At 46.6% G+C, this 25,366-nt stretch overlaps 10 protein-coding genes across 10 annotated transcripts; 4 read left to right on the top strand and 6 right to left on the bottom strand.

The window, feature by feature from the left end:
* Nucleotides 1-749: 749 nt before the first annotated feature.
* On the bottom strand, nt 750-6,692 carry EDB82DRAFT_519872 (uncharacterized protein; the record flags this gene model as incomplete). The annotated part of the gene is made up of 7 exons (XM_025731286.2): nt 750-762; nt 819-1,508; nt 1,564-2,020; nt 3,317-3,929; nt 3,981-5,446; nt 5,509-6,391; nt 6,438-6,692. The coding sequence occupies 7 exons, from the start codon at nt 6,690-6,692 to the stop codon at nt 750-752; spliced, it is 4,377 nt and encodes a 1,458-aa protein (XP_025590326.2).
* Nucleotides 6,693-7,444: 752 nt separating this feature from the next.
* On the top strand, nt 7,445-8,925 carry EDB82DRAFT_456086 (tryptophan synthase beta subunit-like PLP-dependent enzyme). Its single transcript, XM_025731287.2, has 2 exons — nt 7,445-8,055; nt 8,107-8,925. Exons 1-2 carry the CDS (start codon nt 7,756-7,758, stop codon nt 8,830-8,832), a joined length of 1,026 nt encoding a protein of 341 aa, XP_025590327.1. The 5' UTR covers nt 7,445-7,755; the 3' UTR covers nt 8,833-8,925.
* Nucleotides 8,926-10,681, bottom strand: EDB82DRAFT_485257 (uncharacterized protein). The gene is made up of 2 exons (XM_025731289.2): nt 10,616-10,681; nt 8,926-10,567 (listed from the first exon to the last, which is right to left on the bottom strand). The coding sequence occupies exon 2, from the start codon at nt 10,330-10,332 to the stop codon at nt 8,956-8,958; it is 1,377 nt and encodes a 458-aa protein (XP_025590328.1). The 5' UTR covers nt 10,333-10,567; nt 10,616-10,681; the 3' UTR covers nt 8,926-8,955.
* A 438-nt stretch (nt 10,682-11,119) lies between these two features.
* EDB82DRAFT_485255 (acyltransferase 3) lies at nt 11,120-13,035 on the bottom strand. Its single transcript, XM_025731290.2, has one exon. It carries the CDS (start codon nt 12,683-12,685, stop codon nt 11,180-11,182), a length of 1,506 nt encoding a protein of 501 aa, XP_025590329.1. The 5' UTR covers nt 12,686-13,035; the 3' UTR covers nt 11,120-11,179.
* A 566-nt stretch (nt 13,036-13,601) lies between these two features.
* Nucleotides 13,602-15,237, top strand: EDB82DRAFT_33652 (nucleotide-diphospho-sugar transferase). The gene has a single exon (XM_025731291.2). It carries the CDS (start codon nt 13,731-13,733, stop codon nt 15,018-15,020), a length of 1,290 nt encoding a protein of 429 aa, XP_025590330.1. The 5' UTR covers nt 13,602-13,730; the 3' UTR covers nt 15,021-15,237.
* Nucleotides 15,058-17,469, top strand: EDB82DRAFT_33690 (FAD binding domain-containing protein). Its single transcript, XM_025731292.2, has one exon. The coding sequence runs from the start codon at nt 15,454-15,456 to the stop codon at nt 17,191-17,193; it is 1,740 nt and encodes a 579-aa protein (XP_025590331.1). The 5' UTR covers nt 15,058-15,453; the 3' UTR covers nt 17,194-17,469.
* A 735-nt stretch (nt 17,470-18,204) lies between these two features.
* Nucleotides 18,205-19,233, top strand: EDB82DRAFT_33655 (uncharacterized protein). Its single transcript, XM_025731293.2, has 2 exons — nt 18,205-18,526; nt 18,583-19,233. Exons 1-2 carry the CDS (start codon nt 18,286-18,288, stop codon nt 19,167-19,169), a joined length of 828 nt encoding a protein of 275 aa, XP_025590332.1. The 5' UTR covers nt 18,205-18,285; the 3' UTR covers nt 19,170-19,233.
* A 12-nt stretch (nt 19,234-19,245) lies between these two features.
* Nucleotides 19,246-20,907, bottom strand: EDB82DRAFT_485249 (uncharacterized protein). Its single transcript, XM_025731294.2, has 5 exons — nt 20,311-20,907; nt 20,235-20,257; nt 20,162-20,181; nt 19,727-20,112; nt 19,246-19,675 (listed from the first exon to the last, which is right to left on the bottom strand). Exons 1-5 carry the CDS (start codon nt 20,574-20,576, stop codon nt 19,384-19,386), a joined length of 987 nt encoding a protein of 328 aa, XP_025590333.1. The 5' UTR covers nt 20,577-20,907; the 3' UTR covers nt 19,246-19,383.
* A 1,470-nt stretch (nt 20,908-22,377) lies between these two features.
* EDB82DRAFT_470611 (uncharacterized protein) lies at nt 22,378-22,931 on the bottom strand (the record flags this gene model as incomplete). The annotated part of the gene is made up of 3 exons (XM_025731295.2): nt 22,378-22,495; nt 22,546-22,753; nt 22,814-22,931. The coding sequence occupies 3 exons, from the start codon at nt 22,929-22,931 to the stop codon at nt 22,378-22,380; spliced, it is 444 nt and encodes a 147-aa protein (XP_025590334.2).
* Nucleotides 22,932-23,428: 497 nt separating this feature from the next.
* Nucleotides 23,429-24,318, bottom strand: EDB82DRAFT_470610 (ribonuclease T2-like protein; the record flags this gene model as incomplete). Its single annotated transcript, XM_025731296.2, has 2 exons — nt 23,429-24,066; nt 24,117-24,318. The coding sequence occupies 2 exons, from the start codon at nt 24,316-24,318 to the stop codon at nt 23,429-23,431; spliced, it is 840 nt and encodes a 279-aa protein (XP_025590335.2).
* Nucleotides 24,319-25,366: the final 1,048 nt, after the last annotated feature.

Here is a 25,366-nt window from a genome sequence, read left to right as displayed (position 1 = left end):
ATGGGGAGACCGGAGCGATGCCTCAATAGGTAGAAGCGTTGCAAAATTGTGGTACGTTTGGTACGGGTTGGATCGACGGGTTTAAGCTGTTGATGTCATGGTAGACGAGCGAAGGTGTGCAAGACGGCACACCACTTCCGTGGGGAGATAAGGTCGCGTGCATAGACACTGGACGATGAATGATCCTTGATTGTCAATAACGACTTTTTGGCCATATGTTTCGGCAATTCTATTGCTTTACAGCGTTGAACATGGTGTGGTCTTCAGACTTGACCTGTCGCATACATGCACAAGAAAGAGATCCATGACGGTTTTTGCCGTGTTGATTTCGCGAGGAATGCTTGATGCGCCGCCATTGACGAATGGGCTTAGCGAAAAGCTTAGTCACCCGATAAAAACACAATTAACCAACAGTTGGTTAGTCTACACGGCAATATGAAAGACTTCTAATTGCCACAGACTAAACTTTAGACATTCTTTAAATATCCCTACTCCGTTGTATCCGTTACTCTAATATGGCCATTTTCGGACTGCACAACTTGCCTCCTTCATTCGCGCACGGAACGTAACAAAATGTCTCATGGTCAAAGCCTCCTACAACCTAGGTTAAGGGCAAGGATTGTCGCAGCCTAACGGGTATTCAAGGAAAAACCTGACGATGAGCTCCTTGAAATTTTTAAATTAAACGGAGTTGATGTAAGCGTTGTCTTGATTTTATTTCCAATATCGTATCGCTCTCGTCAGATGGCTTAAATGTCATTGCTGTGGTATCAAAAATGTCCTGTGTTCCCATGATCCCATCTCAGCTCCAGACCTACACCATCAAAAAGTCGACGTTCAAATCCTTGAGCTTCTTGACCCAATTCATATACCCTTCGCCTTCAGTATCATTCTCCCAGAGAATCTGCAGCGTATCAATCGCAGAGTACAAAAAGCCCCACGGGCATATTGCAGCCACCATCTTTAATCGATCCATCACCCACGCCCGGCTCTCCGGAGTCCTTGCCGTCGTCCCATAAATAAAGGTGGGCCATCCCGTGGCTTTGAAGTTTGGGTCCTCGTCAGGTAACGGTAAGAGCGTGTCATAAAGATCCTGGATGAGACTTTTGCAAACTTGGTCTGGCATCCTAGTGCGCAGCGCAGGCGCCGACTGGATGATGTAGAGACATGTTGCTAGTCTGTGCGCGGAGCCCGTTCGGCAACTGCTCCAGAGAGCTACTTCGTTGGAGTCGGGTACTCTGTCCTTTGCCCACTTCAAAACGTCAAGGCGTTGCGCGCGGTCCAGCAAGTTCGTGAATCCCATCAAAGACTCTTGGCTGGAAACAGCTCCTTGCGATTCGGAATGTAGTAGCTGTGCCGTTTCGCGTAGAATGTCGAGAACTTCGGGCGGACAACAAAAGAAGGAGTTGTCGGTCCTAGACAGTGTCGCCTTAACTTGATCCGGGGCAAAAGACAACGCTTGAGTGCCTGGTGTTGATGGGTTGAAAGATAAGCTCAAAGTGCAGTAGCTGTTTTAATACCAGTTAGCCACTAGTTTGCTACAAATCAGGACTCTCCACTTACACATAGCAGTCCGCTACTATGTAGTCTCGCAATGTTGTATCGGAGCTTGCGTATGGTTCAGTCATATTCAAAAGCTTCTTGGCTCCTTCAAGGTGAGGCCTCCAACTTTGCCAACCAGATTCAATAAGCTCTGAGTTGATGAGAAACAAAACAGTAGCAAGAATCACATCAGCTCCAATAGTGTCAATATTCCGTAGTGCTTCGGGCATCATTTGCAATCCTTTTTGTTTGGCGACGAGAGCGTCCATGAGTAATTTCTTTGGCGCTTCTTTTCTCGTGTATGAGTTGGGACCCAGCCAGGGTCTTGACAAGTTGCACATATGAGCAGCAGACACCGCGATGATAATTTGTTGCAAAAAGGCATGTTCATTTGTGAGTTGCAAAAGGTTCAGATATGGATTCCTGTTGCTTTTGGTCTGTTCATCACCAACGAGATCCATGCTGACTCGAGTTGAATCTGAGTTACGGATTAGCATTTTAGAAGACTGGCGTCTCGAGTGAAGTCGTACAATAATTCAAATACCACCGTTGCGAATGTGTCATGTCTTGAAACAAAGGATCACAAAGTGTCCATGGTGAACTTGGCGAAGTTGGTGAAGAAGGTGAGGGGGGAGACCACGGTTGAGTCTTATCTTGAAGGACGAGTTGATTTTCTTGAGATGACGCTAAGGCCCGAGACCCAGATTCGACAGCTTGTGCATCGAAGGAGCCCATCTGCATATCAGGTATTTCAGGTGACACTTCAGTGACTTGTGCTTCGCCCTGTTTTGGCAAACGACACACCGAGGCACTGGAGCTCTGTCCAGCCAATTTTCCTCGCGTGGCAACTGATCCAGTCCATAGGAACAGGCGGCCGTAGCCTAAACACTCAACCCCCCTTGAAGTGCATTTAGAGCAGTGAGGGATAGACTTGTCGCAGCGTAATCGAGCACGACGACAGCTATGGCAGGCTTTCTTAGCGACTGGAGCATTACTAGCAGTGATAGTTTCGCTGTCGGGGGGTGAAGATGACATTGGATATCTGAGATGCAAGTTTCAATTGAAGCCTTTGCTCTCCCTTTTGCTTATTAAGGGACCAAAGACTCGGAGGCGATTCGGAGTTAAGCAAATGAGCGTAGAATAAGCAGGTCAAGAACAGCGGTTTATAATGAGAAAGACTTTGTTTGTTGGTGGCAGAAATGGATATAATTTTGTTGATCTTGTAATCCTGGCTCCTGGTTTGTAAGATGTTTGGTTAATTTGAAGCCCAGGCTACAGAATGTCTAAGAATTGAGGTTGATAAGTGTATGCCTCATTTTCAAGGCCCCTATCTCGGCTTACGCGGGGACATTCCAGGCCCAACACTAAAAAATGGCCTAACTGAATTGGCTAGCCGACGGTATATTCCTTGGTCGCTGGCATGGAGTAGAAGCATTAAATAATGCAAATAAATAGTACAAAAGAAGAAACGCATTATGGGGTGAAATATTTCAATATATTATGGACGAAGAATATCAATTGTATGTAGTGAAACATTATCAGCTGTATCTGGAATCACACAACATCTATCCACTGAGACATTGTGAAATAAACACCTGCCTCTAGTGAAAAGCTGCACTGCCCCTTCATATGATGGAGGGTGAATGCGAAAACTTAACAAAGATGAAGCATCTTATTGGTGCATGTGGAAATGACGATATTCAGACGTAGGTGTCTTGAAGATAAACCTGTGTTCCATAGGTAAGTTGCAGACGCTATCATCAACACTTCTTACCATCATGACCAGATTCACTACTAGACCCAGAACCATCCATGTATCTCCCAAAGACATATAGCTCAACATCTGAAATATCATTTCTAAATTCCTTCGCAACAGTCTGACGAAAGTAAACTCGCTTCGCCCACTTGTAGCCCTCCGCTCCAGCAAAGAATACGCCAACAGCAATAAAGATAACACCCCATTCCCAGTCAATGGGACTATGCATAAAGACCACCCGGTTGATGACAGGGATATACAGTGTAGGTGGTATAAAGACAAAGCTGAGGGTAACAGACCAAAACAGGAAAGGGTTTTTCCAGAGCCTCTGCCCCCAGGCCTTGAAACTACCACCCTTTTCGAAGATCTCGGCAAAGAATGAGCGCCGAAAGTCAACAAGTTGCCATGCGAATAAGAGAAAGTCCCACGTCATGGTTGCGAAAGCTGTTGACCGGGCAGAAAATACTGTCTCGCATGATTTCGAGTAGGTACTGTTGCAGTCGTGACCGAGACCCTGGCTGTTGAAGCCGTAAAGAACAACGACAGAGGAGCCGAGAATGCTGATGAGCATCAGGATACCGTAAACTACCAGATCAACGAGGAATTCGGGAGTAAAAACCCCGTATTTGAGCTATAATCTGGTTAGCCTTGACTTTTGACAGATATTGTCTGATTTACTTACACTATGGGGTGGTCGACGAAGAATGTCAGGACTGGCTTGCTCAAACCCCAGGCCCGTCTCGGTGAAAGCTCCAGCGACTAACAACATCCAAATGATTTCCACAGGTGTTATGAAAAAGACAGAAACACCATTTTCATCTTTAAACGCCAATCCTGTGAGAAGGCAGATAACAAATGCAAAGTTGGCAGCGAGCACATGAAGGATGAACTTTTGAATATTATCAAAGATTCGACGTCCTTCTTCGATGGCATTGAGAATTGAAGCAAAGTTATCATCTGTCAGAATAATATCGGAAGACTCCTTGGCGACATCTGACCCGTTCAGGCCCATAGCGATACCAACGTCTGCATGTTTCAAGCTAGGGCTGTCGTTGACACCATCTCCTGTCATGGCAACGTAGCGACCACGGCGGTGTAAAGCCTCAATCATACGTACTTTTGTCGTAGGCGAGCAACGAGCTACGACTAGAGGCAACTCGGGCAAAGCGTCAAGTTCAGCGTCAGAGAGATGATCAAAGTCATGAGCCGCCATAACCATCGTGTCTGCGATGTCGGCACGTACCATCTTCATCCTCTCCTGAGACGGGATGATAGACACATCGGCAGCGATGGCTCTTGCAGTCTCTGGGTGATCACCAGTGAGCATGTGTACACTGATGCCAGCTTTCTGGCACATCTGCACACTGTCCCGAGTTTCTGGCCGAGGAGGATCATAGATACCAATGAGGCCGCGGAAAACAAGGTCTCTCTCAAAGTCGGACCGATCTATCACGGATGATAAATCTTCTGGTAGAACTGGAACGGGAGATCTACTAGCCAGGGCAAGAACTCGAAGACCGAGACGGGCGAAACCTTCCATGTTTTGCAAAATGGATTCATGGGCGGCTGCATCAAGACGTACGATATCTCCAGAGACTTCCATATATGTACAGCTGCTCAGGACACGCTCGACTGCACCTTTGGTGAATATGTACAACTCGTTGGACACTGTGTCCTGAAATACGGCCGACATCTTCTTAACATCAGAGTCGAACGGGAATTCCACAAGTTGTCTCCATCGCGAGTTAGGGCCAGAAGACAACGACATTCGGTTCCAGTTGAAGCGAGAGACAAAGACCTGTATGGCAATTTCAGTTGGGTCGCCTTGTACAAGCCACTCTTCAGGGCCACCATCCTTGCTTCCTTTCTTGACAACGGCCAAGTTTGCAAGCGAAGCGATGTTAAGATAGTGCTTGAGAGTTTCAATGGCGTTAGGCTCTTCCAAGGGATTTATCGTATGTGACTTTGACTCTTCACCAGGAGTAGCTAGCTCTGTTGGCTTGACGGGGGTATAATCGATGTCGCCGACTGTGGGATTGTATGGTTCATTCGTTGAGGCGACAGAGTAAGTGCCATGTCCAGGAAGCCAAGCCATTTTGACGACCATCTTTCCTTGGGTGAGAGTACCGGTCTTGTCGGAGCAGATGTCTTATCATAATGTTAGCTCATACAACCTTCAAATGGCGTCGACAACTTTGTTTGTTACTTACTGGTAACGCCGCCGAGAGCCTCCAAGCTCTGCATATTTCTTACGACGACCTTCCGACCCACCATCTGCTTCGTTCCGGCTGCCATCGTAATTGTCAACACCAGGATCAGAGAAACAGGAAGTGTTCCCACAGCTGTCGCGACGGCATAGATGATGACATCTTTTCGAGGATCAAATCCATTGGCTGCTAGGACAATGATAGCACAGACGACAGCAAAAGCAAAAACATAGAGGAACAGTTGCGAAAGCTTTTGTTGCAATGGAGTTCCCACGTTAACACCTAAGAACTCGCCAATGATATCGGCGACGGTCAGAAGCCACTTCGTAACATGAGCACCAAATGATGCTTTACCATTCTCGTCTCTGGTGACCTCTCGCTTCTTCCGTCCAGTGTCCTTCAAGGCAGCTGCAATAGCTCCAATCTCAGTATAAGCTCCAGTGGCGAAGACGACACCCTTTCCACGGCCTTTTGTGACAATTGTGGAGCTGTAGCAGACATTGAGACGGTCGCCAGGTCCTGTATCATCATCAAATTGGAACGTAGGGGCTTTCCGAACGGGTAACGACTCTCCTGTAAGCAAAGCCTCGTTAGACTCAAAGTTGGCGACTTCGAGCAGCCGTATATCAGCAGGCACAGAGTCACCCATCTTGAGGTCGATGATGTCGCCCGGTACGATTTCGCTCGTTTGGATCGTCAAGGTCTTTCCATCTCGAAAGACGTTTGTTGTAGGCTGGCTTAACGACTTGAGAGAGTGGACGGTTCGAGCGGCTTGAAGATCCTGGAAGAAACCGATAACGAGGTTGAGAAGGATGATAATGGCAAGAGCGCCGCCTTCTATCCAAGCTTGTATACCAAAGCTAGCGGCCAAAGCAAGGATGAGCACCTATGTGAGTCAGTCAAGCCCATGGATTACTGTTTTTGATACCTACCAAAGTCATGCAGTTGCAGATCTGGGCGATGAAAATCTTGATGGGCTTGACACCCTCTTCCTCGCCGAGATCATTAGCACCATACTCAACAAGCCTTTGAGACGCCTCGGAGGCATTCAATCCAGTATCGGGGTTCGTGCTGAGCTCTTGAGCCACTGTATCTGCTGGGAGAGCATGCGCCGGGCGCGACAAGGGCTTGTTGGATTGTCCAGACATATGACTCTCCATTTCTGGAGGTATCTGTTTGGGCATCATAGTGAACGACTTGACCAGCTGTGTTAAGTAAAGAATGACTAGGAAAAAGAAATGGATATTTTGCAAATAAAGGAACCAAGATACGTCTTGGGTTGAACCTTGTCGGTGAAATTTCCCTCGAGATGGTTCAAGATTAAACTGACAACACAATCTTAGATATACTTTGAGATAACGCAAGTGAAGTTACAGTCTTGGGTTTATATTCAGTTTGTATGGAGATGCCAAGAAATATGCTTTGGTGTCCTAATCCAACTGAAGTAATTCTTACCGTGTTGAGATTTGCGTAAGAAATGGGTCTCATTTTGAGGAACAACGTAGAAGAATGGAAACATGAAAGAATGTCTTGGCAACCCCGGACCCCGAGAAGCCCATCTTCCGGTTTCTGTCTCTACTCTTCATACATGATATTTACTGCCGGTTCTTAGTCTTGGTTCCGAAGCAATGTCGTGCCAGGGAGCCACCGTAATTGAAAAGAAGCCCGAGATTGGTCAACGGGAACATTCTCATATTGACTTGAATAGCGAGAATGTATTAGTGTATAAAATAATGTTTCCATTGGATGAGAGCCATTCGAGGGGGCTGAAGATGTCGATCCATCGATGTGCTCTCTGTGAGTTGCCCAAAAGGGTATGTGATAGCGGGACAACAGGGCTTGGCGAGGAAAGTAATTTGCATTTTAAGGTTATTCCACAGCAAGTGGATAAATAATACGAGTTCGAGCAACAGAAGTCGGTGTATCTTTTGATAAGGGTAATAATCTCCTGTTGATAATTTGTTCTTTTACAATATTGGTACAATTCAACTTTGTTCTTATCGATAGCGCGAGCCTGAGTAGTAACCGTGAAAAAGGTTCTTACACCACGTCATTGTTCCTCAAACTTCATGTTGCTCTTTCCTTGCTTCAACCAACCAACCTATCATGCTTAATAATACACAAATGTCAACCTTACGCCCTTCATCAAGTATCTAGGAATAATCATAACGAATCGTCAAAACGCATTACAGCATATTTTAAAAGAAACATTGTTAATACTTCACTTTGCCTATTTGTTCACAAGATATCATGGTCACTCTTCCATCACCTTTCAGCGACATCGATCGTGTCCAACTGTTGTTCAATCGACCTACTGACATTGAACTACTATCCCGTCTCGCAGAGTCCGTCAATAGCGATGTCAAGCTATGGATAGCTCGTGAAGATCGCAACTCAGGTCTTGCATTTGCCGGAAACAAAGTTCGCAAGCTCGAGTATGTGCTAGCAGATGCTCTCGCAAAGGGAGCAGATACTATCGTGACCACAGGCGGCATCCAGTCGAACCACATGTGTCAAACTTCTGCTGCTGCCGCTCGGCTTGGTCTAAGAGTGAGTGTAGGCTATCTTGACGAGGACGGCCATAACTGACTAATTTCAAAGGTCGCTCTCTATCCTGCGGATCGCGTTGCCTCGAATGACGCCGAGTACAGATACTTGGGCAACATACAAGCGAACGCCATTCTCGGTGCTGAGACATTTCCGCCCGATACTACTGAAGAGACTGTCATCACAAATCTTAAAGAGCGTGGCCGAAAACCCTACTCGATTCCTCCCGGAGCCAGCTCTCATCCCCTTGGTGGCCTGGGCTATGCTCGTTGGGCGTTTGAATTGCTAGAGCAAGAAAAGATGATCGGTGTAACCTTTGATGTCATTGCTCTCGTGGCAGGGTCTTGTTCTACCCTTGGAGGTTTACTCGCAGGATTAAAGCTTGCGCAAAAAGAGCAAGTTCCAGGTTCCAAGAAACGCCTTATTGGATTTTCAGTCTTGCACAAGTCCCAAAAGGATGCCGAAGAATTGGTTCTCAAGATAGCCAAAACTACTGCATCAAAGATTGGAATATCTCCCGACGAGATTACTGCAGATGACTTTGAGATTGATGCTTCCCATCTGGGTGATGGGTACGGGCAACTCAACGACCCCACAGCTGAGGCGATGAAGAAGCTGGCAAGGATGGAAGGTATCTTGACTGATCCTGTCTACACTGGAAAGGGATTCACCGGTTTACTTGATCTTATCAAGACAGACCAGTTGAACGGTAAGAATGTTTTGTTTCTTCACACGGGGGGACAGGCTGTTCTCTCAGCTTATCCAGGGCTACGGGAGTAGCCCCATGTTCTTTAAAACTGCATCTCATTCTAGACTAAGGATGGATTCATACTCATTATAATTATACAATATCTGCGAAATTTCTACAACCATTGCTCTAAATACCAAAGACTGCCATTTGATCTAAGCTTCAAAGCACAACCCCATATCCTTTACCAAGTCTTCAGCCCGGATGTCGATACCTCCCGTCCTCGTATCTTCAATACCGAAGCCCAGAAACATCTCGTCACCAATGAACCCATGGTACTTCTGCTCTTTACTCTTCCAACTCATCGAAGTAACATAAAACATGTCTGAAGTCGACTTTTCAGGATACTGTTTCCGACCATGAATCCATATTGGTTTCTTGGACAGGGCGTGGACTTCAAAGGGAGCCCGTTGTTTGAAGAGCATAACGTATGGTTCATATACGGCGTGGTAGTCAAAGTAGGACTTGTGCTGGTATATGACCATGATGAAAGTGTTTTCATCATTCGGCACGCACATTGGTTCGTCCCGTCGACACATTGTGATTAAGAGGGAATTAGTTGTCTGATGGACAGACTCAAGATCTGATGTGAGTTTGGGAAGATATTTGGCCATGCATTGCTCATCGCCCGTTGCAGCAGGAGCAAGGTCAGGGCCAGCAGAACCATCAGCATTCGTCTGAGAAAACACTCTCTTAGGCGCAATGTCGTAATGAGTATACATGCTGCCACTAGAGTCCCAGAAGAGAAAAAAGTTCTTCTCCATGGGTCTCCATGGCTGTGGCCTTTGAAGCTCAGTGCCTACTCTGAACTCGCTAAGGTTTGCCATGTCGCCTGGCCAGCTGACGAGCGTGCGAAAGTCTTGCACAAACTGACCCAGGCAGGTGAACAACGAGTTTGTGCCATAAGTAGTGTAGGGCTTCTCAGGGCCATAGAAAACGCGTCCATCGTGAGGACCCATGCTCATATGGAAATATAACAAGTCGCCTTGACACTTATTGCCTCCTATAGTAGGAGTAACTGGAAGCGTTACTGCATGGGTAATACATGTAAGAACATCATCTTTGAAGGCAGCATTGCACACAAGCTCTGCAAACCAGAGTGAGTTGCCACCTTCTTGTAGCCATTGAGCCACGACGATCCATGTGTTATCGAGGGTTGGATGCGGGATGACGTTTGGGTTGAGCGCAGTGAAACCTTCGAACTTTATCTCAAAGAACTTTTTATCTTTTGTAGATAGTGAGAAGAGTTCATTGTGCGTTGAGCTTATATCTTGAGGAATGACACCCTTTCCGAATGGACTATCGTCTTGCGGGGCAGGTTCTGTCTCTACCTCAGGCGTTGGCTGAGAATCTGATACATGTGTTGACTCTTGGTCAGAGAGAACCTCTTCAGTTTTTGATGACTTCTTGAGCTGAGAAGGAACCCAGTCTTGAACGCCAGCGGGGTCAAGATAGAGTTTCAGAGCAACAATGATGAAAAACAGGACTGGGACGACAAAGAGCAGAAGCTTCCGCGAGTCTCGGATGAGCATCTTAAAAACGGAAATCTGCAGATGCAGAGACAAGAGAATGTGTTGGACAATGGATCCAAATACGTATGACGAGGCCGAGTAATGCTACAGTTAATTCAACCGTTCCTATATGCGCATGCGCCGTGTAACATTCAACCATTCCTCATTTGAGCCACACTCCGAAAGAAGAGCAGGGTATATGAATTGAGAGTAGTCATTTTTGCGGAGGATGAGAGCGCAAGCTTAGAAAATCTTGGTGAGTGACTATGGCGGGGAAGATATCGGTAAACTAACTCAACCAAAGAGCCAATTGTTGACCCTGTCTTTTTTATCTTGGTCATTAGGAACTTCAGCTGAAGAATTCCCCTAGATTGATGGAGAAATGCCTTGGCAGTTCCTGATTGTGACATTCAATGTGGCTGCAATTCGACGTCGACACACAATCATATGCATGCCGAGGCTTTTTTCTAGTAGGTACTTTTTGACTTGATGCGGGGAGGCGCTAATGTAATGTCATGCTGGTTAATGGCGCAGGTTCCTGAACAAGGGAGTTTTTGTCTGATCTTGGAGGGTTGCAGATCTTAATTGGGGTAAGGTAGTGTTTTGCGGCGTAGAAAAGAGGCTGGGCCTGATGAATACGAAGCGATGTCTCGTGCCTTGTAGAGCGCTTCATGGGTTGGTTAGATTCACAGAGGATGAGAGGCGATTCCAAACTAGGAGATATCGGGTATCTGCATATCGAATCTTGTTCAGCTGCTGTCATCGCAAGTCGAAGCAGCTGAAGACCATGATGGCAATGCACAGGAAAGGCACACACATGTCATCGAATTAAGGTTGATTTATTCTGCATCTACAACAATACTGTACTTCAATGTCTAGCCTGTTTGCTAATTGGATCTCCCAAAGCCTTCTTGTATAGCCAGGCTGCAAACTTGACACTGGGCGTATCAAGAGCCCTTGTCACAACGTCAGCTAATCCAAATGTCAAAGGCACAAGGATCAGCTGAGGCAGTAAGAACGCCAATTCCAATCCCATGGGTCCCTTCGTTGACAGAGGCATTTTGTTCGCCCAGTGAGGAATATTCTTCATCATGTCGTCGTTCTGCCATCCTGCAGCCATGTATAATCGTTCTCCAACAACCCATAGAATTGGGCCATGGCAGAGATACAAGGCGTATGAGATGTGACCCAGATACTGGCAGAATCTTGTTTCGAAAAAGCTCTTGAGCCAAAAGATTCGAGGGATTGAGGCTACCAGGAACACAGCTGCGTAAAACAAGTAGAACCATTTATAGTCGTAAACAGCTTGCGGCTTGAACCACGAAAGGTAGTAGAAACCTCTGTTCTTGGCGAGTTGCTCAACATTGCTGTTCTCAGATGGCACGCCTCCCAGGAAGAGACTGAAAACAAGGAGGTGGTAAAAGATAAACTCTTTCATCGGCTCAAAACGTGCCATCCATCGAGGAAGATCGCCCTTCTTTGCAAGGCCGTCCAAATCGCAAAGAAGCATGCCAGACATGAACATGGCGTTGAACGATCCATCGGCAATGTACATAAAGTAGAAAATGAGTCCAAGCTCGCACCAGAGACGAGCATTTTTCGAACATCGAGAAAATGCCATCTGGGCGGTGAAAACGACAACTGAGCCTTTAAACTCCACGGGGATAGACCACAGATGTTTGTTGTACGACAACCACGGCTCGCCACCTTCTTTGAAAACGAAACTGAAGTTCTTGAACTCGTAGTAAAATGTCCACATCTCATCATACCAGCTTTTCTGCTTTGTCATGATACGCACCCACACGCCAAAGACGTGCAAATACGTGATGTAGATAATCATGGCCATAATGATGGGTAAATAAAGACGAATCCATCTTCTGAAAAAGGACGATGCGATGACATCGCCCAGCTGAATGTACTCTCCTGCTTGGATGAGACTTATCGGCTTGAGAGAAAGCACGTAGCCTGAGATAATGAAAAAGGTTGATACGGCATAGTGACCGCCTGTGAAGAAGTGTCGTATGCCAGGGAAAGCGGCAAAATAGTATTTCCCCTCGTAGCCAAACGCATTCTCAAAGGGTTTGTTTAGCTCAGGAATACCATGTGCCCATAGTTCATTGTGATGAATGTACACCAAAAGAGCTGCGAACCCGCGAAGACCATCCAGGTAGGCAGTTGGACGGAGATTCTCTGGGGGAGGTCTTGATCGAGCACGGATGGCGGCTCTGATTTTGTTGACAACTTGTTTTATCTTGCCACCTGCTTGCGATGGCTTCCAGTAATTTTTGCTGATGGCCCAGTCTGGTGAGGACGAGTCTGACTTTACTTCGTCCCAGTCATCGCTGTCAAGAAGGCCACTTGTTCGAGGCGACATTGTAGGTGAGATTTGCCGTGGAAGGATGTTTCAGCTGAACGATGTTGAAGATGTAGTCTAGACATCTACCCGCATGCAAGTCGGAGAAAACAAATATCAAAAGCCGAGGAGGAGAATGGGATAGACAAGCATGTGGGAGATTGTGACGAGGGGTTCAATCCCTCAAGACCCACGGACTTTTGAACTGGATGCATGCAGTAGGATTGACAAGAGGAGATTCATGGTCTCATTGTGTTCCTCTTGTGAGGGAAATCTCGATGGTTGCTAGGTTGTGTTCAAGACATGGGATAGGTCATCTTTACAAGGGTCCAGCCCGTTGAGTACGGGAAAGTCGGCAGCACACGACGACCCATTATCTGGCCTGGTATTGGCTGGCAAGTCTGGGGATGGGTAAAAGCTTGTTTGGTGCCGTACTGTAAAGGTTTAGACTAGTGCGGGGGATATCAGACCAGGAGACAGGGGTTGTATTATATCCGAGGAATCACAAGCCAAGACAAATTCTTTATCTCTTGAAGACGACTGAAGTGGGTGTGAACAAAATCATTAGTTAGATCCTGCAAGGCACAAGAAAAGCCACAATTTCTGTGGCCATATCAACTCTATACAAACTGTAATCTCACCAGGCCACATGCGCCGCATCATCAGTCCTGGTCAGACCCAGTGGATATCTTCCTCTCACCAACAGAATGCCCCCGGTCATATTCACTTACCCCATACGTGCTCACCCTCCATGATGTACGAGGGAACGGAGGAGATGCCCTTCTTGGAAGTTGTCAATTCAAGCTAATAACGGGTCCCCCTGCTGCAGTATCAGCGATTTCCAACAGTCACATCACATGGGTTCAAACTCCTCTCCGCTTTCCGATGACAGTCATTAAAATGAAAGCTTTGCAGTTTCTTGGTATACTTAGGTAGCATTGGCTAGTTATTCAGGGTTTCTAGATTTAGCCAAGAGTAGATTTGGTTCAGCTCCATTGTGCATTTTCTCTTCTGTATTCAACTCGCAGACAGCCCTTCTTCTCTCCAGTGTTAGTGACGTTCTGTCATGGCGAGTGGCCCTCGACGAAACATCCCATCTAACCTACGCATCCCTCATCCCACTACCGTCGATTGGACCGTCACCAACAAGTCCAAGTCAAAGATGGGCTCTCCTCTGGGCTCGCCAACACTGGCAGCATCAACAGCCAAATTCCGAAACAGAGTCCCAGCTCAGATGCAAAGATGCCTACCGTTGTACATCTGCTGCGTCGTCCTGCTCTTCATCATCCTCAACTTCGACATCTTCTACTCCATACCCAGCCCGATCACAGCCTTTCGAACAGAAAAAGCACCCCTCGTGACAAGAACACGCTTCAGCTCGTTCCCGCAGAAGATCTGGCAAACATGGAAGGTCGATCCCCTCAACTTTGAGGACCGCGACCTCCTCACCTCGCGGACATGGGTTAACAAGAATCCTGGAATGCGGTATGAGGTCCTCACGGATGATAACGAGCTTGCTTTTGTAGAAGAGCACTTTGGTGCGGGGAGTCAGATAAACCGACCTGATATCGTCAAGTTTTATAAGAGCATCAACTTGCACATCATCAAGGCTGATTTGCTGCGATACATGATCATGTATGCACAAGGTGGTGTCTACGCTGATATTGACGTCGAAGCGTTGAGGCCGGTGCATCGATTTATCCCAGAGCGGTATGATGAGCGAGATATTGACTTGATCGTCGGCGTCGAGATTGATCAGCCCGAGTTCAGCGACCATCCCATTCTGGGCAAAAAGTCAAAGTCGTTTTGTCAATGGACAATCATCGCAAAGCCTCACCAGCCTGTCATGCTGAATCTCATTGAGCACATCATGGCCTGGCTCAAGGACGAGTCCAAGAAGCAAAAGGTTTCTTTGGGGGATATTGAGCTTACATTTGATCAAGTCATTAGCGGCACCGGTCCTTCTGCTTTCACAGGAGCCCTTCTGGAGCAGATGAACCACCACCATAAAGGTGGCAAAGTGACATGGGACCTGTTCCACAACATAGACGAGTCCAAAGTCGTCGGTAGAGTTCTCGTCCTCAATGTTGAAGCCTTCTGTGCGGGACAAGGCCACTCAGACTCTGGCAACCATGATTCTCGCGGTGCTTTAGTCAAGCACCATTACCACGCATCCAACTGGCCGAGCAAGCATCCTCGTTACAGTCATCCAGCATATGGACAAGTCGAAGACTGCAATTGGAATGCCGAGTGTGTCAGATTATGGGATGAGAATGTTGCCGAATATGAGACGTTGTCCGAGGAGGAAAAGCAGGCTAAGATAGAGCAGGCTAAAAAGCCTGATATCGGGATTTGAATGAGATATATATACGAATACCATGTTTGAATTAGAAGTTGTCTGCTTGGCGTTTGGTTTTTTGAATTTAGATATCCTGGTAATGAGTTGGCGAATATGAATACCTAGTTAAATCATTTCCACTTGCATGTGATTATGAATGGGTCGACTGTTGTTAACTGCCGAAACTTAATTATCTTGAGCAAGAATCATTCCAAACATTTAAGTTGATATTCTGATCAATTGATCAACCGATATTCCCGGACAACTGGTCTTGGCGTAATCCGCGGACCGCGGCACCGAGAGGCAAACTTTGACCAATTCAGCTTGATCACTTATTTAGAAACCAACCCCGCGTCTCACGCATCATAATATATTCTCACATCCTCGGCTTATTCTGTCCTGTTTCTACTCTTACTTTTTTTACTCGCCATAATATCTCATAGTTTATATCATGTCTTCTCCAGAGCAGAAACCAGTTATTATTGTCGGCGCTGGCTTGGCTGGCCTTGTCGCAGCCTTTGAATTGTCAGAAAAAAACATCCCAGTCCTTCTCCTGGATCAAGAAAATGAGCAAAACCTAGGTGGTCAGGCCTTTTGGTCACTTGGGGGCGTTTTTATGGTCGACTCGTCTTACCAACGCAGAATGGGAATCAAAGACTCTCGAGAGCTGGCCATGAGAGACTGGTTCGGTTCGGCGAGGTTTGATCGCGAAGAAGAAGATTACTGGCCAAGGAAGTGGGCCAAGGCTTTTGTCGACTTTGCAACAGACGAGATGGAAGATTATGTCAAAGCTCGAGGACTGGGCTTTCTGTATAACGTTGGCTGGGCCGAGAGGGGAGACGGTTCTGCTACCGGCCACGGAAATTCTGTGCCTAGGTTCCACGTCAGCTGGGGTACAGGACCAGAGGTTGTCAGGGTCTTTGCGGATCCTGTCAAGAAAGCTGCCGAGAAGGGTATCGTAACATTCAAATTCAGACACGCTGTTGATGAGTTAATTGTCGACGATGCCGGTCGAGCCGTGGGAGTCAGAGGTCGCATTCTGGAAGACGACGATGCTGGACGTGGCATCAAGTCGTCCCGCATTGAAAAGGACAAGTTTGAAATTTACGGCTCAGCTGTTGTTGTTTCTTCAGGTGGTATTGGAGGCAACGTTGATGCTGTCAAAGCAGCATGGCCTGTTGACAGACTGGGTCCCAAGGTACCAGATAACTTTGTCGTCGGTGTCCCTGCACACGTCGACGGACGAATGATTGGTATATCAGAATCCGCTGGTGCACACGTCATCAACCGCGATCGTATGTGGCATTACACTGAAGGCCTTCAGAACTGGAACCCAATCTGGCCTGGACACGGTATCAGAGTCCTCCCAGCTCCTTCGTCGCTTTGGCTTGATGCGACTGGCAAGCGACTACCACCGTTCCTATACCCAGGCTCGGATACTCTGGCAACGCTCAAGTATATTTGCAGCACAGGGTACGACTACACCTGGTTCATCCTCGACCAGAGCATCATAGCTCGCGAATTCGCCCTATCTGGCTCGGAACAGAACCCAGATGTGACTGGAAAGAGTATCTGGATGCTTCTCACCCGCGTCTTTGGCAAGAAAGGCACGGTCCCTGTTCAAAACTTTCAAAAACATGGTAAAGACTTTGTCGTCCGCGATAATCTGGAGGATCTGGTCGCCGGCATGAATAAGCTTGCCAAAGCTCGCAATGGCCCTTTACTGGAATACGACGATGTCAAGGAAGTCGTCGAAGCGAGAGACAGTCAAATGGACAACCCCTACGCCAAAGACGCCCAGGCCATGCTCATCCACAACGCGAGGACATACTGGCCCGATCGTCGTAGCCGTGTTGCACCGCCACATCGCCTTCTGGACAAGGCTCACGGACCGTTGATAGCTGTGCAGATGAACCTTCTTACACGAAAGACGCTCGGTGGTATCGAGACAAACTTGGATAGTAACGTTATGAGGGCCGATGGTACCCCATTCCCTGGGCTGTATGCTGCTGGTGAAGTAGCTGGGTTTGGAGGAGGTGGTGTTCATGGGTATAGTTCGCTCGAGGGAACATTTGTAGGCGGTTGCATCTTTTCAGGACGGGCTGCTGGTAGAGCACTTGTTCGTGAGATCTTGGGAGAGGATGTCTATGGAGGTGGGGCAAGTACAAGGCCTGTCAACTCTCGACTTTGAGAGCGTGGTTGTTCTGTTTGATTGGTGCAGTTCATTGTATTTAGAGATGAATTTAGCAAGCAACGTACATAGTGAATGTTTTGGGTTGTTCATGCTGTTGGGAATGAATAAGCATGATGGCTGTCAGGTGACCGTACGAGAATGCCTTCAACTTGCTATGACGTATCCAGTATTTCAATTACCAAGACCCGCGTCAAATCTACACCTCATTGTTCACGATTGTACAATCAACAAAACTTCAGGGTAGGAATGAAATCAAGATCGGTACTGGTAGAACGCCTTACCCGTAGCCAAGCCTGCAGGAGTGGGCACCGCTGAGATCTACTGTAACATGAACCCCTGACCCTGGCTAAGGCTGAGTGAAAGACACTGTCGGCGCCTAAATTTTTGGGTGGCTTAGGCATGGCTGGGACAGTCTTTGAGAGAGGACTAATTAGTAGCCAGCAGACAATAAAGTGGCAATTGATCTATTTATTCTCCCTCGCAGTAAACAATTGCTGCTCGGTCTAGCTGTGAGGATTTCGCATCTCGCAAGAACTGAGACCTTTTCAGCCTTCAGCATAGACAAAAAGTAAGCACTTGTTGTTCGTCTCATTATATCCCCGTTCTCACCAATGACAAACTAGTATCACAGCCACCATCTCTAGCTTCAATTTCCCTACTCACGATAGCGTGACACTTGATCATCGGTCATCTCAGACAATTCAGATTCTATGACCCACGAAAGATGTTAATAATGCCACAAGGATCCGAGCTAGCAAGTCCAGCATGTAAGAAAGCGGACCCAATGGCCATTTCACCGCTGTCTCACTGGGTGAAGCTCTCTCACTCCCCGGCCCTCAAGACATCTGCTTCAACGCTAACACTGAGATTAATAAGGACCTTCGTCCACCGAGGCTGAGTGTTTTGTTGCGCCAGATGAAACAGTATGGCTATTCCCCCAATAGCCCGAGATTTCCTTCTCTTCTTCTTTTGTCCATCTTTCGGGTCAGCTTGTGATAAACAGACGACCTTGGAGTTGTTGGTACCTGATCTTGAGGCTCGACAACCACATACCCTCTACAGTATTTGATCAAAATATTCACGCACAAAATGCACGTTCTGTTGCCACTCACCGTTCTACTGAGCAGCCTTGCCACCAGGGCTGCTGCTGCTACCTCCTTCATCACCCCTGGAGGATCTGGAACTACGGGATGGAAGAACAACCCGTCTTACGATGCCGATGAGAGCATGAATGTAGAGTGGCAGACTGACCTTGACGAGACAAACCTTCTCCTCTGGCAGGATTACCCTGCTGCTGGCGGTGGCACTCAGTTCTTTATGAGTCTGAAAGGTATGCGCGATACTACCTACCATCTGGAAGGGCAGTGACTAACCCTGCATGTTTAGAAAACTCAACATCGACCAGCTTCATATGGCAAGTCAGCTTCAACGGCTTCTCCACTGAAGTCAAAGACGGTGAAGACGCCGTCTTCCACTTCTCCCTTTTCAAGTCTGGCACCAACGACATCTACGCCAACAGCCAAGCTTTCAACGTTACAGTTCCTCGCGATGCAACAACGAGCGCGGCCTCTTCCACCGTCGAGCCTAGTCCCACGCCCACCCGCGACGCTACCGAAACAACAACAGACGCCGCCACCGAGTCAACAACAGAAGCTGCTTCTGATTCGGAGGATAAGGATCTTTCTACCGGAGTTGTCGCTGGTATCGCAGTTGGTGCCACCATTGGAGGTATCGCTGTCCTCGCTGGTGTCGGCTTCCTTCTCTGGAAACACTTCCGTAAGGGTCCCGGTGCTGCGGCCGGAGGATATGCGCCTCCCAGTGAAATGCCTACTGGACCTCAGCACCAGCCCGTGCAGGAATACTATAAGGCTCCTGGGCAGCATGCGCCAGCTGAGATGGCTGGCCAGCCATGGGTCCACCCTCCTCATCAAGGCTATAACCAAGGACCTGGTGGTCTTCATGAGGCGCCATAATTAATGATTGGTAAATGTAGAGGAATCGTAGAGTTTCTATTGGAAGTAGTTTTGCATGTTGTACATCAGAGCACGGAGTTGGTTGATTGCATCAGCTATATATCTATATTCTTTTTCACGGATACCTATTCATCAATACCAGAATAATTCATCTAGCTTGATTATAATCTATTTGATCAAAGATTAACATGCGTGTATATATGTTATGACAAGTTCAAGGTTCTGGCAGTTCCCTTTGATATTCCCCAGCACGTATCGAATATGACCGAAACATCCGTCTGGGTTTTGAAATATTGCCGAGGTCTTGCTGATTCGTAAGTGCCGTTTGGCTATCTTCGGTGAAGCGTTGTTCAAGATGATATGTCCCGTCGGTAACAGTGCTCGAGAATGTGCCCTCTGCTATGATACCGCAGTGCTTGTCGCGGGCGATTTTGCCGATGAGGTCGGCCATGGACATTTCGATATGTAGTTTTACAATATATGCCAAAGGATGAAATTGCATATATCTAAAGAACCTGGTTAGTATCTGCGTTGGTGACAGTGGCTTGAATGCATACACAAAAGTATTTCTTAAACTCATCATGGCAATAATGAGCACATCCATGCTCAACGAAAACCCAATGATAAACATGTTGAAATGCGTCAGCCTCTTGTACTTTGTGAGACCATGAATGATGAGATTAGCGCGAACGATGTGTATAAAGTAGAGGTTGAGACATGCGTCGACGATGAGGTATATGACTTTCTCGCATCGATCCCACCACTCATTGATGTGGACATATCGCTGTGACACCTGTAGTCGGGCAGGAACCCATATGCAATAGACAGAGATGTTGACAGCGGTGATAAGAATTGCAACGAAGATTTTGAGATGGTAGGCTTTTCTTGTATGGGTGAGGAGTATGCCACATCGGTTGACGATAATTTGGAGGAGAAATTGGACCTGTCAAGGGTTAGTCGAGGAATTGTAAAGTCGACTATGATATTCTTACTTGAAGGGCCCATGTAGTAACTGAGAGAAGTTAGCAGCAGTTCAACTTAAGGTTGCGAAATGATAATACTTACGAATAGTGAAATAAAACGCAAAGCTGAAGAATATAAATCAGTATATGTAGTCGGAGTTGATCTCGAATCAACTTACCTCGGGGGTATAACGTCAAGCAGATGCAAAATGCAAATAATAGCAAATATCGTACAAACCAATAACTCCAACCAGACCATTATAATATATGCATTTCGAAACAAGCGCCTCCCATGGCGCTGGTATATCTGGAATGTCTGCCTGCAAGCCTTCCAGGTGGTGAGCCATCCGAAGCCGATGGTAAAACCCAGTGCAATAGAAGCGATGACCAGATCGCCTCTAGTAACTTCCTGAGCCTTGTAGTGGGGGGAAAGGAGGGTTATCATTCCGACATGTTGAGGGGCGTTTTTGTACTGCTATCATCTGGCCGTGATGAATAGAGAAATTCCGGGTGATGTTTTCCACGTTATGGATTTAGGTATTGAGGGGGAGGTCGAGGTGCATATGGGGGAAATGAGAACAGAGCGTCATGGCAGAGTAAGGATTGTAGATTCCCTACTGTAGAGTAACGCGTGGACACGGAAATGTAACGCATTGTTAATGATTGGAAGTAGTCGGGATACTAAAGAAAGCCATATTATGCCTGGTGTACCAATGCATACACTGTGGAGGTCTCCAGTACATCAAGAGATGAGACCACTACAGCAGTCAACAAGTATATACTACTGTGAAGTTATCAAACTCTAAAACCCTGGTTCTCGGACCCCTTCCCCGCGCTGGCAACCTCCAACTACCGCTCAACCGTTACAGACTAAACAGTACGTAGCGTTTCCTTCGCAACTATTTGCCCCTTTCATCAATCACATGAGATCTACACCACTAAAGTCATGCGAGGAGCCAATTGGTGCCGCTCTGTGCCCTGTTTGATCTACTGTATGGTTGATCATGGTCTTGAACTGGTAGCCAACTCGTCTTGGCATTTCGTGAGGCTGAGACTCTTGACTTGAGACTGACTCAAGGGAGAGTTTTCAGTGACATTTTACAATTTAAACTAAGTTTGTATCAAGTGAAATTGATTTTGTCTTGAGCTGTGTGCTGGTGGCCTCTTTCTTTTCATGCAAAGCTACTCACGTTTCTGCTTATACACCACGCCATGTTTCTCAATCACGAGACCCTGAAAGAACAATAGAACATTATATTTGTTCTACATGGTATGTCTCTAGATCCCCTGCCAGTGTGGCGGATGCACAGACGGTCCATTGCTGAAATGCATTATGTCAACATCTACCTGCATTTCTCCCCTCATTTCCCAACAATTTACATATGATTTCAGCCTGATTTGGTTGGGTCAGATAGCCTAATAAACTAATCTATCCCCATTTCAGCCACGGCTCGTGCCGTGAGTAATGTCTCCATAACCAGTCAACTGCAGACGCCAATCTCCGCAGCAATATTTCTATCAAGAGACGGACTAATAGCGTCTCGACTGCAGATCGAGTTTCACGGGACCTTATCCAGACTGTCACTTTTAGCATTAGTTGCAGATCATCATTGAAAAGTGACACAGGCCAAGCAGCTCGATTTGATCTAACCCTATGGGGATCATCCATACCGTACTGTACATGCCTTTAAAGGATCAGAGACATGGACGAAAGGACATGACATGTATTTGTGTGATATTTTCCTTAATGAGACAGTCTCATTCGCTCGTTTCTTCTCGACCCAGACTCAGCAATAACAGCCTTGGAAACCTATACTCAAATGCTTCTCGGCAGCATTACTTCCCCGCATGCTCTAAGGGGATGATCTACGCCTCAGCTGAAGTCGGTGCAATGGACTACCGAGGAAACAACGCTATCGTGGCTTGAACTAAGATAGGAGGCGCAACAACTAACTAATTGTTAGCCTAACGTCTGGTTAACAGAGACCGTGAAACCATCCACCCACCATGGAATTAGGACCCCAATCAGGTATCCTTCTTGTCTCGTCGATCAGTCCATAAGGGTGAGCAAAGAACACACTGCTTCTATCCGTCTTCCGCTGACATATTATTGACTATACTAGTTCATTTTGGACCTATTTCCGCAAATTGGGTTTTCCGCTTACAAAGTGGATGATATTCTAGAAGCTTAACTCACGTCTCATTCATCGTACCAAGTCCTATCTCCCTACCGCCCATCCCGTCCCTTAAACACAGTTGTTTCCACCGGGAATAAAAGTACCATCCGAGTTCTCACAACCGCAAGTACCATCGTTGGGATCCTTGATACATGTAGTACCGACACCAGAAGACTCTCCATTGTTGCTAAGCGGGTCAGTCAAGTCATCGTTTCCCTACTTTTATAATATACTTACTTCCAGAAGAAAGTCCAGTAGTCTTGATCGGCAGTCATGTCGCCAGAAGTAGGAGCGTCGCACTCATAAGCCTCACAAGTACCATAAGGAGCACCGTTGTTCTTGTCGTACTGATGATCAACCTTGAAAATGGCAAAGGTCTGCTTGCCTGACACGCGGGTGTTGTATGCGCACTCAGCGGCCTGAATAGCGTTGGATGTCTTGGAAGCTATATCGAGCTGGTCAGTTCCAAATTTTTACGAGGTCATTATAGAAGAGGTAGGCTCACGAGAGCATGATGGGCTCTTAGGATATTGGTCCTTGGTGTTACTCTTCGCAGGCTCAAGTGTAGCATTGACGGCGCCAGCGATGGCAATGAGAGAAGTAAAAGTAGCGAGAGGATACATATCGAAGAATTATTGGTTTAGGATATTGAAGGTTTTGGCGCGATAGTTTAGTAGAATGGATAGGATCATCAGCTCTGAAGATCCTCTTGTCTTTATAACTAACTACACGAATACCCATGTTTCAAGTAAATTGAAGTAATGTTTCCGAAACTTGTCACTGTGGAGAATCTTCCATGATTCTTGCGGTGGAGCTCTCACTCCTTGAGTAATTATAGCAGGGATATACGACGCATCATTTGAATGAAACAACAAACAACGTGTTTTTCAAGGTTATGACTGGTGGATATATATTCCGGATTTCTCTTTGACAATTGTTCTTATATCCACTTCCCGGCGGTGAACTTTAAGTAGTGGGTAGGCACTTTGGGAACCAGTCAGATCGGATATCCCTTTATAACTGGCAAACTTGAGAATAGGTATGCGACTAGATATGGAATGTATTAAAAGGTTATAAACTAAACTAAGCTATTTAAACAAGAATGCCCTCCCGAATGAACCTACAAATCCTCCACGTCCGTAGCGGTATGCGAATGAAACGTCTCAAACTTAAAAATTGCCATTTTGGTCTCTCCTTTGGGCTCATACAGCACCAGCTCAGGACAATCATCCCAGTTGCCAATGGCGCCCGAATCAGTAAAGTAACCATCTTGCAGCGTACCCGTAACGTTGAAGTGGTAACCGATTTCATGGAGTCGTTGGCCAGTACAGCGAAGTGACACGCGTGAACCGTGCTGCTGCTCCAGTGCGTCTTGGATATCTGACAATTGATAAAACATGGAATATGAAGGAACTATGCCAACATCACGTAGCCACTTGTATGTTGGGAGACGTTTGAACAGTGAAACTGTCTTTTGGAAATAGGGAACTGCTTCTTCGGCTTCCTCGTAATTGCGCCCGTAGCATTCTCGGTTCAGACTACTGAAGCATGTTCCGTGGGCGACCCATTGGTCTTGCCAGAGATCTTCGTTGTCTCCCTCTGCAGATTCCCATAGGTTATTCATCTCGTCGACAGTATCTTCAGCACCAGCATGGTACAAAATCTGTGTAATGTTTGTGTATGTACGGTTGGTGTCGCAGTTGCTTGGGATGGAACCGTCATTGTGAATGGGCCAGAGTCCGTGGATGGTCCATGAATCTAGTTGTGTTAGCAGTGTATCTATGAGTTATAGCAGGGTGTAAACTTACCTAGAGGTCCAGAGACGGGTCTTGTATCCCAGACTTGTGTTTGTAACAGTCTTGCTGGAGAAAGGTAGCAGCAAGAGTCGCCGACAGAAGCTTTATCGTAGCATGAAACTCGACGACCGTTGGCGTACACATTTGGTGTTCCAGCAAGAGCCAACACAGAAGTGGATGCAGTAAGAAGCGCGAAAAGTTGAAACGAACTCATTATTTATGCTTCAATGGGGTTGAGTGTTCCTGTTGAACTTGTACTGGATATTTCGACTTCTGGAGTTATCGCTGCTTTCTTTATAACTTTCTCAAACACAGCCCCTGGCCGTATAGCAATGAGAGATTTTATCAAAGTGTTACGAGTCAACCGCTTGCTACTATCAAACATCATGGAAAACAAGGCAAACTGATACAAAACTCAAAAACAGCCAAGACAAGACACAGAAATAACCCAATCGAACTCGAGATTTCGGCCGAAATACGTCAGCTACGATCTGAAAGCGTATCTGAGACCAATCAAACAATGTCTTGGGTAGTTGAAAGTTTGCAAACGACAACTGACACGATACCGAATGCGGACTATTTTCTGGTGAGGGACTGTGATACTTTTGCCGATCCATACCAACCACTTTTCTTTAGGTTATACACAGGTCCACAAGTCGTTTTATTCGTCGATCGTTTTCGTTGAGCCTGTCAGCACGCCGTTTGGTTTCGGGCTTTTTTCTATCATGTCACTTTGATGACCGACACACAAGAATTTCTGCAGTTTATTATCCTATTTAAGAGGGCAAACCACGTTACTGGAATGCGGAAGCACCCGAGGGACTGCAGGTACAGTAGACATTGGATGGTTGATCGGGTGACAGGATCTATGTACATGGCTGAGTGAGATGCCATAGCCACAAAAGAGTTGAAAAGTTTATTACTCGTGCGCTATTCCAGAGATCATGTCAAGGAAAGTACTTAATTGGAAATTTACAGCTTTCCCATGTTAGATGCTAAGAACAGAATGGTTGACTTGATGGCCAAGACATTTTGTGTTCTACTGTCGAAGACACCAACTCAACTGAAATTTATGAGTCACTTGGTACATGAGTCCCGAATTCATCTGGATAATGATTCAAAGATGGAAGAGATTCTGTGGATTCAGTCAAGTTGGCCTATTCGTGTATCACAACTTCTCAAGGTACTTGTGTATGCCTCCATGATTCATTGAAAAGTCATAATATGATTACAGCAGATCTTCCAACTATTTGGCAAGCCAG

Source organism: Fusarium venenatum (assembly GCF_020744135.1).
Source record: "Fusarium venenatum strain MPI-CAGE-CH-0201 chromosome Unknown EDB82scaffold_1, whole genome shotgun sequence".
In the NCBI taxonomy this organism is placed as follows: domain Eukaryota; kingdom Fungi; phylum Ascomycota; class Sordariomycetes; order Hypocreales; family Nectriaceae; genus Fusarium; species Fusarium venenatum.
The sequence above is the reverse complement of the archived record's forward strand: the minus strand, read 5'-3'. Positions and strand labels throughout refer to the sequence as shown.

Excerpts from the sequence above, each read along its gene's own strand:
- EDB82DRAFT_456086 (XM_025731287.2), top strand. The coding sequence starts at position 7,756 with ATGGTCACTCTTCCATCACCTTTCAGCGACATCGATCGTGTCCAACTG. Across the intron at positions 8,056-8,106 it reads CCGCTCGGCTTGGTCTAAGA|GTCGCTCTCTATCCTGCGGA; the intron begins GTGAGTGTAGGC and ends CTAATTTCAAAG.
- EDB82DRAFT_485257 (XM_025731289.2), bottom strand. The coding sequence starts at position 10,332 with ATGCTCATCCGAGACTCGCGGAAGCTTCTGCTCTTTGTCGTCCCAGTC.
- EDB82DRAFT_485255 (XM_025731290.2), bottom strand. The coding sequence starts at position 12,685 with ATGTCGCCTCGAACAAGTGGCCTTCTTGACAGCGATGACTGGGACGAA.
- EDB82DRAFT_33652 (XM_025731291.2), top strand. The coding sequence starts at position 13,731 with ATGGCGAGTGGCCCTCGACGAAACATCCCATCTAACCTACGCATCCCT.
- EDB82DRAFT_33690 (XM_025731292.2), top strand. The coding sequence starts at position 15,454 with ATGTCTTCTCCAGAGCAGAAACCAGTTATTATTGTCGGCGCTGGCTTG.
- EDB82DRAFT_33655 (XM_025731293.2), top strand. The coding sequence starts at position 18,286 with ATGCACGTTCTGTTGCCACTCACCGTTCTACTGAGCAGCCTTGCCACC. Across the intron at positions 18,527-18,582 it reads GTTCTTTATGAGTCTGAAAG|AAAACTCAACATCGACCAGC; the intron begins GTATGCGCGATA and ends CTGCATGTTTAG.
- EDB82DRAFT_485249 (XM_025731294.2), bottom strand. The coding sequence starts at position 20,576 with ATGATAACCCTCCTTTCCCCCCACTACAAGGCTCAGGAAGTTACTAGA. Across the intron at positions 20,258-20,310 it reads CTTGACGTTATACCCCCGAG|CTTTGCGTTTTATTTCACTA; the intron begins GTAAGTTGATTC and ends TATATTCTTCAG. Across the intron at positions 19,676-19,726 it reads AGTTTAAGAAATACTTTTGT|ATATATGCAATTTCATCCTT; the intron begins GTATGCATTCAA and ends CAGGTTCTTTAG.